Source organism: Chenopodium quinoa, unplaced genomic scaffold (genome assembly GCF_001683475.1).
Source record: "Chenopodium quinoa cultivar QQ74 unplaced genomic scaffold, ASM168347v1, whole genome shotgun sequence".
Taxonomy (NCBI): domain Eukaryota; kingdom Viridiplantae; phylum Streptophyta; class Magnoliopsida; order Caryophyllales; family Amaranthaceae; genus Chenopodium; species Chenopodium quinoa.
Window position 1 is genome coordinate 298170 of NW_018745177.1, and position 17333 is coordinate 315502.

At 35.0% G+C, this 17333-nt stretch overlaps 1 protein-coding gene across 1 annotated transcript; it reads right to left on the reverse strand.

Moving 5' to 3' along the window:
• Positions 1 to 9789: 9789 nt before the first annotated feature.
• Positions 9790 to 16352, reverse strand: LOC110710850. Its single transcript, XM_021889190.1, has 3 exons — positions 15798 to 16352; positions 15495 to 15706; positions 9790 to 10606 (listed from the first exon to the last, which is right to left on the reverse strand). Exons 1-3 carry the CDS (start codon positions 15903 to 15905, stop codon positions 10384 to 10386), a joined length of 543 nt encoding a protein of 180 aa, XP_021744882.1. The 5' UTR covers positions 15906 to 16352; the 3' UTR covers positions 9790 to 10383.
• Positions 16353 to 17333: the final 981 nt, after the last annotated feature.

A 17333-nucleotide genomic window follows, 5' to 3' on the forward strand; every position in this document is an offset into this window, starting at 1 on the left:
TAATAACTAGCTTATTGATCACTACCATGATGGAAGACAATTTCATAATTATACTTGAGTGGGCTCCACTCCATTTTCTTCTAAAGAACTAGTTTTCCATTAATCTATATGATATGTTGGCAATTGTATTACTTAATCTATTGCCATCATCATATGTGCTTTATGATGATCAAGGATTGAAAGGGTGATTAGTCCCTCCACTCGGGGGTTCGATCCTTATTACCCTCTTGTGATAGGAGGGACTCCACGTATCTTACCATAAAAAATAATGTGTTTATTGAAATTGATTAGTCATAGAAATTATAATAGGCCAGGTCAAATTAGTAAAAACAAATAGTAGCTCATCAAAGTCATGCCTTACTTTTTTTTTGAACAAAAAACCATGCCTTATTAATTTCATTACTAATTCATTCGGGTTAGTTTTCTACGTCCATAATACAACTTTTGAGTTCTTTCCCAAAATATTGTTGAGATAATACTCAATTTCATATATACATACCGTCTCTTTTTATTTAATTCCGAGATTACCGTCTACATCACCGGTTTAAGCGAGTTTTTTATTTTTTCGGTATTTATAGAAAACCGCTACTTGAAGTAGCGGTGTACAAGGATAAACCGCTACTTCAAGTAGCGGTTTTCATCTTAGTAAACTGCCACTTCAAGTGGCGGTTTTAGGTATCAAAATTATACGTACAAAAAGAGTGTTCATATGAAGTACTCCTTCCGTTTTTAAATACTTGCTCCACTTTCCTTTTCCGGCCGTTTTTAAATACTTGCTCCATTTCCTTTTTTGAAAAGTTTTTACAATATTTAATTTTTTCTCACATATAGTAAACCCAACATAATACTCTCTCTCCTCCTATTCTTCCACTACTTTAGCTTTTTACAATTTTTTATTTTCTCAACTACCCCATTACCTCCATATTTAATTACTTTTTCCGATTTTTCCTAAAACTCCGCACATGGAGAAATGGAGCAAAAGTATTTAAAAACGGAGGAAGTATATTTCTTCTCTCTCATGTTTTGCTTCCAATAAAATATTCATCTCCCACGATCGTTCTACTTCTTGAAAAAAAACCCATTTTATTTTGCCACCATTAGGAGCAGCACTTACGCCGGAGAATTGATGATGCCGCCACCGTCACCGTCAATAACTCACTGCTGTTATAATATAGGATGTAGGCGTGGTAATTTTTTCAATTCAATTGTTAACTTAATCCCTAATTTGTTTTTATTTATTCAATCCGCTTGTTAATTTTTCAATTTTTGTAATTATGTAATTTAGATCTAATCAAATTAAGTTTTGATTTTGTTTTTTATTTATTTTAAGTGTTGTTTTTGATTGATTCGAAGTGTTATCAAACTTAAATTACTCTAGATTTGTTTTATTTTCTTCTTAGTATTACTGTATTACAGTACTATATCAATCTTAGTATTATAGTTATGTGAAATTGTAGGATAAGCTTTGGGTATTATAGTTATGGAGTATTATAGCTATGTAATCAAGATTCTATTTTATTCAGCTTTTTTAAGTTGAAAGAACATTTTTTTAAAAAAAAACATTATAACAGTATTATAGCTACTTCAAGTAGCGGTTTTCAATTTTAAAAGTCGCCACTTCAAGTAGCGGTCTTCTGTTTTAAAAACCACTACTTGAGAAGTAGCAGTTTCTATTTGAACCGATAAAAAAAATGGGTTACTTTTTTCCTTGCTTACGTGGACAGTATTTATGAAAATTTTGAAAAAGTGACGGTAATTTGGGAATTAAGTCTTTTGGTAACATTATTTGGGGAAAAAGCTCACAATTTTCGAGACAACACGTACTCATCATTTAGCTATCTACATATACGTATACACCTTTTAAAAAATAATAAAATATTCACCACAATATAAAATTAAGCATATGTTCTATATACAGTTGTGATCAATAAGCTATTTATTTTAACTTTTTTTTGACAAATTTATTTTTTTTATAAATTTTACTCGGTATTAATTTAGAAAAAATTATCTACAAAAATTAGGTAATATATTATTATATCTTGGCCAAAATTATTTTCTATCATCAATAATCATTATTTCAAGACCATAACTTCGTATAAGGTTATTTATGATAATTTTGTATTAATTGCAAAGATATATCCCTATTCCTACCTTATAAAAAGTGGGAGATTGCTCTTATAAATAGTGCACAAATTATTATTCCTCTCGAAATGTTTGTTTGTCTTCTTACCCCATACAAAATTTTGTAACTTTCCTTACACTTTTTCATTGGGAAATTGTTCGTAAATTTCCTTAAGTATTTTTGAGTTTTAAGCTTTCTTTCTCCTTTCTCTGTTCACCTTCCTAGTACTGATTACTCTTAAACATTTTTAATTTTTATTTCTTCTCCATCTATCTATGTTCCCCATCTCCGTTGAAGTACTTAATTCCACAATCCCAAAATTACATAAGAACAATTAAAATCAATTTGGGAATCAACAGAACAATTAAAATCAAATTGGAGTCAAGAAAAAATGACAATACCAAGAAATAATCCAAGAAATATTGGAAAAAAAAAAAAGAAATGGCAAGGAAGGACCTTTCCGCGGTTGATATTTGCCCATTTTATCGGAGATCGATTGGTTTGATTCTGTTGTTTTTTGTTATCCTTTGAGTTTGTTCTTTTTTGTTATACTAATATGGAAATGAAAGTAGTATTAAATATATTGTAAATAATTTGTACTTCGTATTACTTCATACCGTTTTTATTCTCTGTAATAGATGCTTCACTGTATTTGAATTTATGGTTTCGTCCAATAATTTTGTTGTCTTTGCTCATCTCATTAATTTTTTTTTGATGATTAGTTAAATAAGTTTCCAATTGGTTATATATTTATAAAATTAATATGCTTCTTAAAGTTTCACCCCTGCTATATATTGTATAACGAATTAGTATAATTTTAAGATCCGCAGTTGGTTATCATCTACAAATTTCCATTTGCCATTAATTTCAAATAATAATATGTATTACCAAATTTAAGTGGTACTGTTAAGCCCATTTGAATTGTATTGTAGTATTTCAAGAGGAGGCAAATGAGGTGCTTTAGCAAGAATGTGGAGTGTTAATCGAATGTAGGTACATGAAAATGAAATTAATTGACTAAAAGTTGAATAGTGAATGATAAAAAGAAAAATGATGAATTTGGTTATTTTCCTTTACTTGTTCTATCTCATAATCTTCCTAGCAATTCTATCTCAACTTGGTGATTCCATAAGATGGATGAATTTGAAAGACCCAACTATTAACTAGAAATTAAATGGAATAATAAAGTTTAATTATTTTTATTTAATGGGGGTTATAGTTTAATTTACATGACAACATTAGTCACCGAACAATGAAAGGTTGTTGCTTTATGTGGGTTTTTTTTAAAAAAAAATTATTTTGTGAAGGTAAAAATTAACGACTTACCCACAATTGTGTTTAAAGGACATTGAGACTAATGAAATAAATCTATGATTGTGCCGAAATAGATGTACTAGATAGAAAGCAAACCAAACTGACTATGGTTAAAAGGGGAAGAAAGCAAGAAGGGATTCAAGGGAATTATCAAGGATGAACAAAGAGTCAAATTAAAGAAGCTACAAGTGGAGCTAGCAAAGCTAAATTCTTAGAAGCATTTTGTCCGAGTTCATTTTCTACTTATTTGTTAACTTTTGAGCATTGTTAAATAATGTGTAATTATCTCCATGTAAAGTTCAAACATTTAAGCCAAGAAAAATTGAGTCGAAAGGGCTAGCCACCCCGCTCGCGTTGGCCGCCCTAGTAATCAACAAAAGTGCAAAATTAGGAATGAGAATTTCCCATAATAATTTAACGATGACTGTTGGAAGTTCTTGATATAAAATAAGAGAGTTGGGGAAAAACAAGAGAGAGAGAAAAACATATGAAAGGGGAAAATCTCACATTGGTTAGGGGGAAAGGTTTTTCCTTGTTTTTATATTGTAGTGTCTTAACACTACTTAGTTGAGTGAGTGGGAGTTAAGTGTTACTCCACAGACACACACACGCGCGCGCCGATCCGGGTTGGCTCGGGCCTCGGGACTTGGGTCTTGGGGAATGCGATGCGTGGCGTGGGTCCTTGTTATCTTTTTGGAGAAATTTTATTTCCTTTTCTTTGTTAAACAGAATATTCTTTTTTGTCTGTTGAGAATATTCTTTTCTGACTGTTGGGATTACAGAATTAAGTCAGTCATTAATCCCTTGATTATAGCTGACTGATTAATTCCTTTTTTCTTGCTTCCGTTGTTGACTGGCTGAATGAATCTGGTCGTTTTCTTAGCCAGATTCGTCCCTCGTTTTACGTTTCATGTCTCCCTTCTACTGCCTATATATACTCGTTGCTTATCCCAGTCAAAAAATACACAACACAATCAGTTATCTCTCTTCTCTAAAATTATCTAAACACGAGCTCTTTCTGTTCTGTTTTCTGGGCAAGTATTCTGAGTTCCAGTCGGGTTTGTGAGTGCACATAAAATCCAGCGCCGTGCTTATCCTGGAGGGCGACCGCTTCTAGTCTACTGCACCAGGAGGTAGCGCGGTATCGTCTTTTAGGTCAGTGGTTCTCCACGACGCGGCTATTGTCACTTTGGTTCACGCATCAAGAGATAAGTAATTTCTGTTTTATTGCTTAGTAGTTTAACAATCTAAAAGACGATTATGGCTTCCAATTTTCTGATTCCTGATATGTCTAAGTTAGAACCTCTTGATGTAAAGAATTATAAACGTTGGGCTGTTAGGATGCGTTGTTATTTGGAGCAAATTGATGTTGCATATGTTCTTGATGATATTGTTGAACCTGATGATAAGGATAATTTGTCTGAAACTGATGTTAAGTTTGCTAAGGATGATAGAACATGTAAGGGCATGTTGTTGCATTATATGTCAAATAGTCTATTGGATATTTACATGGGCTTTTATCATGCTAAGGATATTTGGGATGCTTTAGAGAAAAAATATGGGACTGATGATGCTGGTACTAAACGTTATTGTGTTAGTAAGTGGTTAAGTTTTCAAGTTCTTGATGATAAGCCTATTATTGATCAGAATCATGCTTATGAGAGTGTTTGTATTAATATGGCTGCTGAAGGTCTGTCTATTTGTGATACTACCCTTGCTATTGTTCTGATTGAGAAACTCCCTCCCTCTTGGAAGGATTTTCGTAACCAACTCATGCACAAAAAGAAAGACCTAACCTTAGAGGAACTTGCTGCTCACCTCAAAATTGAGGAGGAAAACCGTATCAAAGATAAAACCCCTTCTGTTTTTCCTTCCTCTTCCTCAGCCAAAGACAATCTTGTTAAACCCAAACACAACAACCAGTCCAAAGCCAATAACAGTTCTCTTAAGCGTAAAGGGAAGGTTCAGAAGTACAAGTTTAAGGGTACTTGTTTTGAGTGTGGTTTGACTGGTCACAAGGCTAAGGATTGCAGGGTCAAGAAGAAGAACAATGGGCAAAGTCAAGCAAATCTTATTGAGGATTCTGACGTTATTGTTGCTGTTGTTTAGAAGCTAACTTTACAGGTAATGCTGCTGAGTGGATTGTTGACACTAGAGCTACCAGAAACATCTGCGCCAACAAGGACATGTTCACTACCTATGACAAGGTTGAAGGTGAAAATGTTTTCATGGGAAACTCGGCTTCTGCTTCTATCCAAGGCAAAGGGAAGATCGTTCTCACTCTCACTTCTGGAAAATTGCTTACTCTGACTAATGTTTTGCATGTTCCAGAAATGCACAGGAATTTAATTTCTGGCAGATTACTCATGAAAGCTGGACTGAAGCTCTCTTTTGATTCTGATAGATTAGTTCTTACTCGCAATGGGGAATTTGTGGGAAATGGCTTTTGTAATGGGGGGCTTTTTACTCTTGATGTTAAAATTGACACTATGAATAAGAATGCTAGTACTTCATCTGCTTATATTGCCGAGTCTATTGATTTATGGCATGCTAGATTAGATCACGTTAATATTGATTCTATTAAAAGGCTTAAAAACTTAAATTTGATTCCAAGTTTTTCCAACACTGATTTTTCGAAATGTCAAATTTGTGTTGAAGCCAAATTTACAAAGAAGCCATTTAAATCAGTAGATAGACAGACTGAAGTACTAGAGCTTGTTCATAGTGAATTGGGTGATTTTAACAATCACGAAAGTAGAGGGGGTAAAAAGTATTACATTACTTTTGTTGATGATTGCTCACGTTTTTGTATGGTTTATCTTCTCAAGTTGAGGAAATGTTCCTCAAATATAAAGCTGAGGTAGAAAACTAATTGGACAAAAAGATTAAGAGGGTTAGGAGTGACAGGGGTGGTGAGTACAGCCCTGACACTCCTAAAGCATTTTGTGAGCAACTTGGCATTGTTCATGAGACAACAACTCCCTATTCACCCGAACAAAACGGTATAGCTGAAAGGAAAAATAGAACTTTAAAGAATATGATGAATTCTATGCTTATTAGTTCTGGGCTTCCTAATAACATGTGAGGGAGGCTATTCTTTCTGCTTGTCATGTTTTGAGCAGGGTTCCTCACAAGAAGTTTGACAAGACTCCATACGAAATATGAAAGGGTCAAGCGCCAAATCTGAAATACTTGAAAGTGTGGGGGTGCCTAGCAAAAGTAGGCATACCTAGTTTCAAGAGGGATAAAAGTGGTCCCAAAACTGTTGATGCTATTTTTATTGGCTATGCTTATCAAAGTGCAGCTTATCGTTTCTTTGTTAAAGGTGCTAATGACTCTTATGTAGGTGGCCATATCATTGAAGCGAGAGATGCTGAGTTCTTTGAGAACATTTTTCCTTTGAAAATGTCTCCTTCTAATGATAGTGGATTACATGCTAGTAGTTCTGTTAGTTTACCTATTGCTAATGCTCCTATTACTAACGGTGATTCTGTTTTGGAGCCAAGGAGAAGCAAAAGGGCAAGAAAGGAAAACAGTTTTGGTCCTGATTTTATTACTTCCTATTTATCTGAATATTCCTTAATTGATGATGATTTTGTGAATATATTTGTTTTGGAAGATGATCCAAGAACCTATGATGAGGCAATGAGGTCAGTTGATGCTGTTTTTTTGAAATAAGCAATTAATAGTGAATTACAATCAATTCTCAATAATAACACTTGGGAATTGGTTGAACTTCCTAGAGGTTGTAAGCCCATTACTTGTAAATGGATCTTTCGAAAAAAATTAAAGGTCGGTGGATCCATAGACAAGTATAAGGCAAGGATAGTAGTGAGGGGTTTTACTCAAAAGTTTGGCATTGATTATTTTGATACTTACTCCTATGTTACTAAAATTGCAACCATTAGGACTTTAATTGCTCTTGCTTGCATTTTTTATCTTGTTGTTCATCAAATGGATGTCAAAACTGCATTTTTGAATGGTGACTTGGATGAGGAGATTTATATGGTCCAACCTGAAGGGTTTGTTGTTCCAGGCCAAGAAAACAAGGTTTGTAAGTTAGTCAAGTCATTGTATGGGCTTAAGCAAGCTCCAAAGCAATGGCATGACAAATTTGATAAGACTATGACTGGTAATGGTTTTCATGTTAATGAAGGGGACTCTTTTTATTTAAGCATGATAGTCATGGTTGTGTAATTATTTGTCTTTATGTGGATGATATGTTGATTTTTGGGACTGACTTGGATCGAGTAAATGAGACAAAACAGTTTTTGAGTTCGAATTTTGAAATGAAAGACATGGGTGAGGCAGATGTGATTTTGGAAGTAAAAATCAAAAGGACTCCAAAAGGCATCTGTCTTAATCAGTAACACTATCTTGAAAAGCTTCTTAAAAAGTTTGACTCATTTAATGTCGATCCAGTTAAGACTCCATATGACCCAAGTTTCCACCTAAAGAAAAATAATGGTGATCCAGTTAATCAGTCTGAGTATGCTAGAATTATTGGTAGTGTTATGTTTCTAATGAACTACACTAGACCTGACATTGCTTATTCTGTTAGTAGGTTGAGCAGGTACACTCATAACCCAAGCAGTGATCATTGGATTGCTCTTAGGAGGTTGCTTAGGTACCTTAAGGGTACTGCAGATTGGGGTTTGCACTACTCCAAATTTCCTGGAGTTTTGGAAGGCTTTTGTGATGCCAGCTGGGTATCCGATAATGATGAAGTTAACTCCACTAGTGGCTATGTCTTCACCCTTGGTGGTGGAGTTGTATCCTGGAAATCTTGTAAGCAATCTTGTACTGTTATGTCTACTATGGAATCTGAGTTTATTGCTCTTGAATTAGCAGGTCATGAGGCAGAATGATTAAGGAACATGTTTGCAGATATTCCGCTGTGGGGGAAGCCAGCTCCTTCAGTTGCACTTCATTGTGATTTGCAAGCTGCTATTGTTGTTGCACACAACCATGCCTATAATGGGAAGAAGAGACACATCCGTCTGAGGCATAAAGCCGTCAAAAATCTGTTGTCTAAAGGGGTGATATCACTGGACTATGTTAAGTCCAAAAAGAACATTGCAGATCCGTTAACTAAAGGCTTATGTAAAAAACTAGTTTTGGAAACATCGGAAGAGATGGGGCTAAAGCCCGTTGTATGAATTGTGAAATAGTGAACTCCTACTCACCATGAGTTCAAAGGGAGAACATTATATAATAATTCGGAAGCACATTTTTATTTTTATTGGACCATCTCTAGATGTTTGTTGTGCTTAGCTACAAATGAGAAGGAGGTTGAGCATATGGCTCTTAATGAACCCATATCCATATTTTTGGAGGTGTGTTGTAGCTCACACTTGATGGATTTCACCTACTTAGGTGTGGAAGTGTGGCCGCTTCCTATGAGTATTTCGTGGGCTTATACTCTAGAGCACCTATGAGCATCCAGGCTGGACGTATGGCCGGTATAATGCGTCATCTTTATTCGCGAAATTTCAGAATATTATACATGTTCAATTGTGTGGCTCAAAGTGACGGGTCCCTAACTCCCTATTGAGTTCAAGACGAAAGTCACTTGGTAAGTGAGGGATCATAGCTTGATGTCCACTATGTAATAATTCAAGTCGCGAGACATTGACACTTATGCAATTGTTTTGTTTTGCCCAAAATTCATCTTTTACTTCCTTTCTTTTTCATATCTTCGAACCTGTGGGGGATTGTTGGAATTTCTTGATATAAAATAAGAGAGTTGGGGAAAAACAAGAGAGAGAGAAAAACAAATGAAAGGGGAAAATCCCACATTGGTTTGGGGGAAAGGTTTTTCCTTGTTTTTATATTGTAGTGTATTAACACTACTTAGTTGAGTGAGTGGGAGTTAAGTGTTACTCCACACACACACACACACACACGCGCCGAGCCGAGCCGGGCCGGTTCGTGTCGGGCTCGGGCCTCGGGACTTGGGTCTTGGGTAATGCGATGCGCGGGCGTGGGTCCTTGTTATCTTTTTGGAGAAATTTTATTTCCTTTTCTTTGTTAAACATAATATTCTTTTTTGTCTGTTGGGAATATTCTTTTCTGACTGTTGGGATTACAAAATTAAGTCAGACATTAATCCCTTGATTATAGCTGACTGATTAATTCCTTTTTTCTTGCTTCCGTTGTTGACTGGCTGAATGAATCTGGTCGTTTTCTTAGCCAGATTCGTCCCTCGTTTTACGTTTCATGTCTCCCTTCTACTGCCTATATATACTCGTTGCTTTTCCCGTACAAAAAATACACAACACAATCAATTATCTCTCTTCTCTAAAATTATCTAAACACAAGCTCTTTCTGTTCTGTTTTCTGGGCAAGTATTCTGAGTTTCAGTCGGGTTTGTGAGTGCACATAAACTCCGGCGCCGTGCTTATCCTGGAGGGCGACCGCTTCTAGTCTACTGCACCGGGAGGTAGCGCGGAATCGTCTTTTAGGTCAGTGGTTCTCCACGACGCGGCTATTGTCACTTTGGTTCACGCATCAAGAGATAAGTAATTTCTGTTTTATTGCTTAGTAGTTTAACAATAACTCCACCCTATATAGTAAACTTAGGTAACAAATAAAAATTAAAATCAACCACATTCAAAAGTCATAACACATTAACACACAAAATTATTGAAAATCAAACATGTACAATTGTATATAAACTAATCTAATCGGGAAAAATGTGTCATAAGTAACCAACTTTCTTTGAAACTGAAACTCAAAAGATAAAAGAAGTGAGAAATAAAGTATAGGCTAAGAAACTTCTCCTCAAATATATACACTTCCAATAATAGGAGAAAAAAAAAACACAGTATAGCTAAATGAATGCTAATAGCAAAACCTATTATACAAATTATATATTTTAGAAATATGTTTTGCACTTAGTTGAATTAATTTTTAAAATTATCTAAATTTTGCTTGGGAATGCACCTTTAAGTCTTTTCAATAGATAAGACTTGATATTGTTTCCTTAATGTTGCAATTGCAGATGCTAAAGTGCATCCCAAGGTAATAAGAACCAAAATAGATGCACCAACAAAAACTCCATCTTTTACAATATAACATTCCCCATTTAGCCATCCTTTTCCATAAGGCTGCCTTCTATTCATGCTTGTTGCTGTGCTAATTAATATTATTGAAATTCCAAAGGTGATCCTGTTACAAAGTAGTTAAGCTACATCACTTTCTTGTGAATCAATAGAAATGATTGTCGACGATTAATTAATCAAACTTAAAAGAACGATACAGAGTAAAAATTTTAGACGTATGAGGAGGAGGAGGAGGAAAAAAAAAAACCAAGGTGTTGTTTGTTTGATATAGAAAATAAAATTTTGTAGGAATTAGAAATTTTTTTACGGTGTTTGGTTGACAAATTTATGGGAAGTAGGCATTCTTAGGATTTTATTCCATGATAATTAATAAAAAATTATACACGGGAATATAAATTTCCAATGTTGCACTTCTTATAAAGGAACGGAGTAATGCAAATAGTTTTCAATATAACTTAGGGCTTGTTCACATTTACTTAATTTCAGTTCAGTTCAGCTCCAATCAGTTCAATTCAGTTCCAATCAGTTCAGCTCCAATCAGTTCAGTTCAGTTCAGCTCCTAATTTCTCTCTCTCATAAATATTTATTTCAGCTTAGTTCAGTTCAGTTTAGCTCCAATCAGTTCATTTTAGTTCAGTTCAGTTCAGCTCCAATCAGTTCAGTTCAGCTCAGTTCAGTAAATGTGAACAGGTCCTAAGTTAAGAAAATTACTCACTTTAAATTATAAATAAAACTCCGTTCTTGTAAGTTGTTTTCATTGTTGTCCCTTTTAATTTCTAATAATTGTCAATTGTGAAAATTGAACCTCCAACCTCATGGTCGGATGATAAAACTTAATTTAGTTATACTTCATGATATACTCCATACACATATATTTATTAGAAAAGACATTATTATATAGCATATAACTAAAAGGTCATTTATAGTTACATTTATACAACTTAGCTCTTTATTCAATTTTTATGACAGAGTACAACAATGTACTGGTAAAGATAATTTAGATGTAAATTTATTTTAATAAGTACTCCCTATGAAAAAATGTATATTTGGATCATAATCCTTCACGAGTAACCTGGACCTATGCCAGGAAGTTAGATTTTGGAGCGTAGTCTATCGAGTGACACTCTATTTTTGAATAATTAAGGGTTTATTCTCTTACGTTGAAATTCAGTTCAGGTCAGGTCAGTTCAGTTCAACTCAGTTCAGTTCAGTTCAGCTCCTAATTTCCTTCTCTTATAAAATATTCATTTCATTTCAGTTTAGTTCAATTCAATTCAGTTCAGTTCAGTTCAGTTCAGTTCAGTTCAGCTCAGTTCAGTTCAGTTCAGCTCAATTCATTTCAGTTCAGTTCAGTTCAGCTCGGTTCAGTCAATGAGAACAGGCCCTAAGTAGATCAAGTGACCTGATATGTGTTTTTTATGGCTAAATCGGGACCCGTTCTGATTTACTGAATTGAGATAAATTGAACTAAACTGATTGGAGCTAAAGTGAACAGAACTGAACTGAGCTGAACTGGATTATTTATGAGAGAAGGAAATTAAAAACTGAATTGATTGGAGCTGAACTGAAATGAAATTAAGCTGAATAGAACAGGCCCTTAGCCATAAAATGACTATGTTTTAACGATTATAACAACATTACTAATTCTCCCTAGTTAACTCCACATCACCACATAGACTCGCCACCTAACTCAACGAAATCACGTCACCTTCGCTTAGCCATCATCATCATTACCTTCCAACAACCACTAGTGCCTAGCGACTACTCCCACCTCCAACCCAACCCCAAAAACCACCCCCTTCTTTTTCCCTACCCCAAAACTACCCCTTTTCCTTTCCCATTCCTGAAAATAGCCCTCTCCGATTTCCCAAGTCTTGAAAACTAACCATATCCCCTTCCACAACCTTAAAACCACATGTACTATTTCTTGGCCTTAGCTCGAAACCACCGCCCCACCCAAAACCTACCCTCGAAATTATCGCCTATCTTCTTTCTCTCCCTCTCATATATCTCCCCAGGCCCACCCCGAAACCATCACCCCTCTCCAATTTCAGTGTCGACGATCAGGGAAGGCGGGGAAGCGACCGGGATGGGGAAGGGGGAAAGGTTTAATGATGGGACTATGGGAGGGGTGGTTTGGCCGAAAAGGAAAGGGTATATAAGGGTATGTTTGGCCAAGCTTCTGTAAAATAGTTTCTGTTTCTTTGAAGTAGCTATCTAGAAACGGTTTCTAAAGAAACACTTGTGGGAAACATACTTGTTTGGCCGCAAAATTTTAGAAGTGCTTTTGACTTTTGGAGAAATAGAAACAATTTTACATTGTTTGGCCTGTTGAAAAATGTCATTGTATAGCCAAGCAAATGAAGAGTAATTTTATTTTATAAAAGAAGATTAATGTTTATTTAATAAAAAAAATTATTTTTTGTCTAATAAATGAAGATTAATGACAATTGAAGATTAATTTTAGTTGGTAAATGAAATGAGTACTCATGTTAATTTTTTTTTTTAAAAAAATAAATTATAAAAGACCCTTTTTTTTCTCGCATTTCTCTATTTTAGCCCTGTTAGTGCTCTGCTACTTTATGCCATTAATACCTCCCACCACCACGACACCAGTACTAATGGAGATCACTAATGTTGTTCTTAAGTCTATCACTTTTAAAGTTCAACCCATATATTAAATACTCATCCTAAAGGTATCTAAACTTTCATCTGATTCATCAAAATCCTTCCTCTCTCCCTCCATTCCTCTGCTTGTTTACAAATTTCGCCACCACAATCTACAATTTCGCCACCCATAAACTCCAGTTTCACCACCATAATCTCCAATTTTGCCACCCACCACCAATTTCTGGCCGACGTTCGGGGTTTTAGCAGATATGGAGAAGGTACTTGTGGATAAATCTATGGAGACAAAAGATAGAGGAGAGAGGGGGGAGGACAGAGATGGGGGAGGAGAGGGCCTGATTTTTAGAGAGGATATAAGGTCCTTTTAACTTTTTTTGAGGGTATTATCGTCCAATAAAAGTTTCATTAAATGGGTATAAACAGCTCCCCGAGAAACTGAAAGTAGAAGCTTGGATTTGGAGCTTCTGTTTCTAAGCTCTTTAAGAGCTGTTTTGGGCTTCTAGAGAAACATAAATTAGCTGTCCTTGAACCCCTATTTGGCCCAATTTTAGATTCTTTGGCTGAGAAGCACTTGTAGAAGCTAGGCCAAACATGCACTTTCAAACTGAGGGTTGACCATTAAATTATGAAGGTTGGCCAAAAAACATATTAAATGGCACTATATTCAATTATTCAAAAGTAGAGGGTCACTCCGTAAAATGTAATTTGTCTTCCATATAGAATTTTCCATTCTTAGAGGCTATCAAATAGAATTTTAAAAGTTTATTTAAAAAAATATATATGATTAGGTGTAAATCAAACTTTCTAAATTTTTTACAGTATTTTTTTGAAAAAATTGCAAAAAAACCACCTCTTATAACACTTTTTTTTTGTAAAAAAAAAAACACCTTATAAAAATTTCTTGTGAAAACACACCTAAAACCACTTTTTTCTTTTTTTTTTTTGCGAAATAACACCTTAACCTGGTTTTCGATGTTTGACTTGGTTTTTCTGTGTTGACTTTACACGTGTGGGTCACGTGATCTCATAAAACCACCTTCTTTTATATTTTTCCCCTTTCCCTCACCAACACCACCTCACTACCATCCCCGCCAACACCACCTCACCACCGCCGCCACCTCACTGCCACTCTCACCAACACCATCTCACCCAATAAATCTACTCCCATGAAAATTCCAACCTGGTTAATTTACCCCCATCCACCCAAAAACCCGCCCACCTCCTCACTCCCTTCCTCTATGGTAGCCCAATATTGCAAGCACATAAAAAAAATTGAATCAAAGACCGTATTGGTGGCATAATAAAAAATTGGCCCCTCGAAATTACTGTTAATTTCATCATAAACACATTGGAGGGCATAAATCAGTCCTAAAATAGTAACCTAAATTTTCAATTACAAACCCTAATTTATTAAATCTTTGAAAACCTAACAAAATTAAAAAGCAATGTCATTTATTAAACAACTTACTAGCCTCGAACTTAGGTTAATTGCATAGTTTGAGCTTAACAATGGAGTTCAATTAAGAGTAATTAAGGCTTGGTTGGAAGAATAGAGGAGAAAGAAAGTTCAATTGGAGGGAACAAGGGGGAAATAGTAAGAAAGAGGGGTTTTGACCGAACCACATGCAATGCCTGAAAACCAAAGTCAAACACCGGAAAGTAGGTTAAGGTGTTACTTCGCAAAAAATAAATATATAAATAAAATAAAATAAATAAATAAGTGATTTTAGGTGTGTCAAGAAAATTTTTATAAGGTGTTCTTTTTAAAATAATAAATAAAATAAAGTACTATAAAAGATGGTTTTTTCCCGTAATTTTTCCGAAATTTTCCTATTTTTTTGGAACATAACCCTAAGTTTAACATAAGAGATCGCCATGGACAAGGCAAAATAGAGTAGTGTATTAGATATTTAGATTGTTAGAGATGAAATTGAAAAAAAAAATGCGAATCTTTAATTTTTTTTAATTTTTTTTGTTAAAATTACAAAGTAATATGATGTAATGGTATAGATTAGTCAAATTTAATGAATTTTTTTTTTATTTAATCTACTATGTATTACAATGCCTAGTTGCCTACAATTGTTATCTAGCTAATTTAAAACTATCTCATTTATTTCTCTTATTTCTTTATCAATATTTTTTTCTTACACTAACTCATCTCATTTCAGTATTTGTTTAATTTTTTTTCACCTTACATTTACTCTACATTTTTCAAATTATTTTTTTAATTGCGCATCCACAATAACCTAGTAGAAACTAGAACATTAGCATTAAACAAAACAAAAAAACAAATCTAGAGGACCAGAGATTATTTACATACTATGTTTAAACATGTATTTAAAGAAGAGTAATGTATTTTCGCTTACCAGGAAATAAGTACGAGTATGGTAGCAACATTCAGCCTTGTAAAAAAACAGCATGATCTTTTTTCCTTTGAATCTGACCAATATCTTACAAAAATGATGAAGTTTCCTATGATTTGAGCATTTGTAAAACATATCAAAGCTGCTGTTCCAAACCAAAAAGCTTTGTTTTCTGGTAATTCACACAATTTCCCATCTATTTTCACATCCTCAACCTGCTCATCAAACAAACAGATAAATCAGTTACAGTTAAAGATAAAAAAAGAATGGAAAATTTGATGAATGATCGTTGTCGAGTCGTCGTACCTTTGACTTCTTGAACTCGGCAAGGATGCAGAAAACAAATGCAAGAAGAGCAAGAGATAATATGGTACATAGTAATAATGAATATGTCAAAATGTGTATTTTTTCCATATGGGTATGAAGCAATATAATTGGGTTTCCTCTGTTTTTTCTTTTAAAAGGGTGAATAAAAACAGAGCATTGATCAGTTGAGAGAGATAGAATTGTGCTATTGTGAATGTAGGATCGCCCTGAATCTACATACGGGCTATGAACTTAGGCCACGTGAGCACGTGACTGATGCATTGGTAGTGAACCATGTAAATTAATTATCTGTGTTGTGATTTGAATGTTAATTAAACTCGGATTATTGGATCAAAGTTGGTGTTTAGGGAATGTGGTGGTTGAATAATAGAGAATAAGAGAGTTTCTTTGAAGCAAGAGTTGTTGGTTTCTTATTTGTTTGCTTACAATGAATTGTTAAGAGTTGGTTAAAGAAAAAAAAATAGTAGTATTCCAAATCTTGTCGTCTTAGAAGGGTTTTGGAATAAGTATACTTTTGTTTACTTTATTGGTTGTGAAACCTTCATCATTGACAACAACTGATTCCAAAGTTGATTTTAAAACCATGAATAAAGAAATAAAAGGACATTAGAATGGAAAAAAAAATCCAAGAAGGGAAAGAAGCAAGGTAGTTATCACTTATGTCAATCGATATTGGATTGTGGACTTGACGAATGACGAGTCAAACCGAGTGATGAAATGGGCTAGAAGTGGTGTTGTATTATTGAAAACTTGAAAATGGTACATGAATAAAATGGTAAAGGTATATGACCCTTAAATCTCGGAAGGTTATGCATAATTACTAAATATTTTTTTAATTGAAAAAGTGTCCGGAATAATCTCACCTTTGGGTCGTCCACTAAAAATAATCTCACCTATGGATTATTTTTAAATAATCCCGCCTTTAACCGCTTTTCTTTTTAAATGGTCTCAATCGGTTAGTTGACTTGTTATACTACCTCCATTACAGATTATGTGCAACGATTAGACATTTTTCCTCTCTACTTTATGTCAAATCGTTCTACATAACCTGTAAAGGAGGTAGTATAATAGCAAGTTACCTGACACGTATCGGCACCCAATTAGTCCAGAATTTAAATTAAAACAAAAGTAAAAAAAAACATTAATTAATTTTATAAACCACAACCAACCAAACCACCTCCCCTGCCACCGATCCCGCGCGCCCCGACCACCCTTGCCACGCACCGATCTCGCACCCCGACCTCCCCTGCCACGCGCAGATTCCGCGCGCCGATTGCCCTTGATCCAGGAATCTGGTTGTCCTACAAATCCAACCACCTCCATCACCTCCATCCCCCTATACAAGCTTGCTGACCACCCCATCCCCGTATTCAAGCTCGCTGACCTCCCCCATCCCACGTCCCCCAATTTCAGCTTCACTGACATCCCCCCATCCCCCTCCAGCCGCGTCGACCTCCCGGTCTCCCTCCGTCCGCGTCGACCTCCCCCGTCCCCTTATTAGGGGTGAGCATGGAT

Coding starts and splice junctions, on each gene's coding strand:
- LOC110710850 (XM_021889190.1), bottom strand. CDS start 15,905: ATGGAAAAAATACACATTTTGACATATTCATTATTACTATGTACCATA. Junction 15,707..15,797: donor CCGAGTTCAAGAAGTCAAAG/GTACGACGACTC, acceptor TTTGATGAGCAG/GTTGAGGATGTGAAAATAGA. Junction 10,607..15,494: donor ATACTCGTACTTATTTCCTG/GTAAGCGAAAAT, acceptor ACTTTGTAACAG/GATCACCTTTGGAATTTCAA.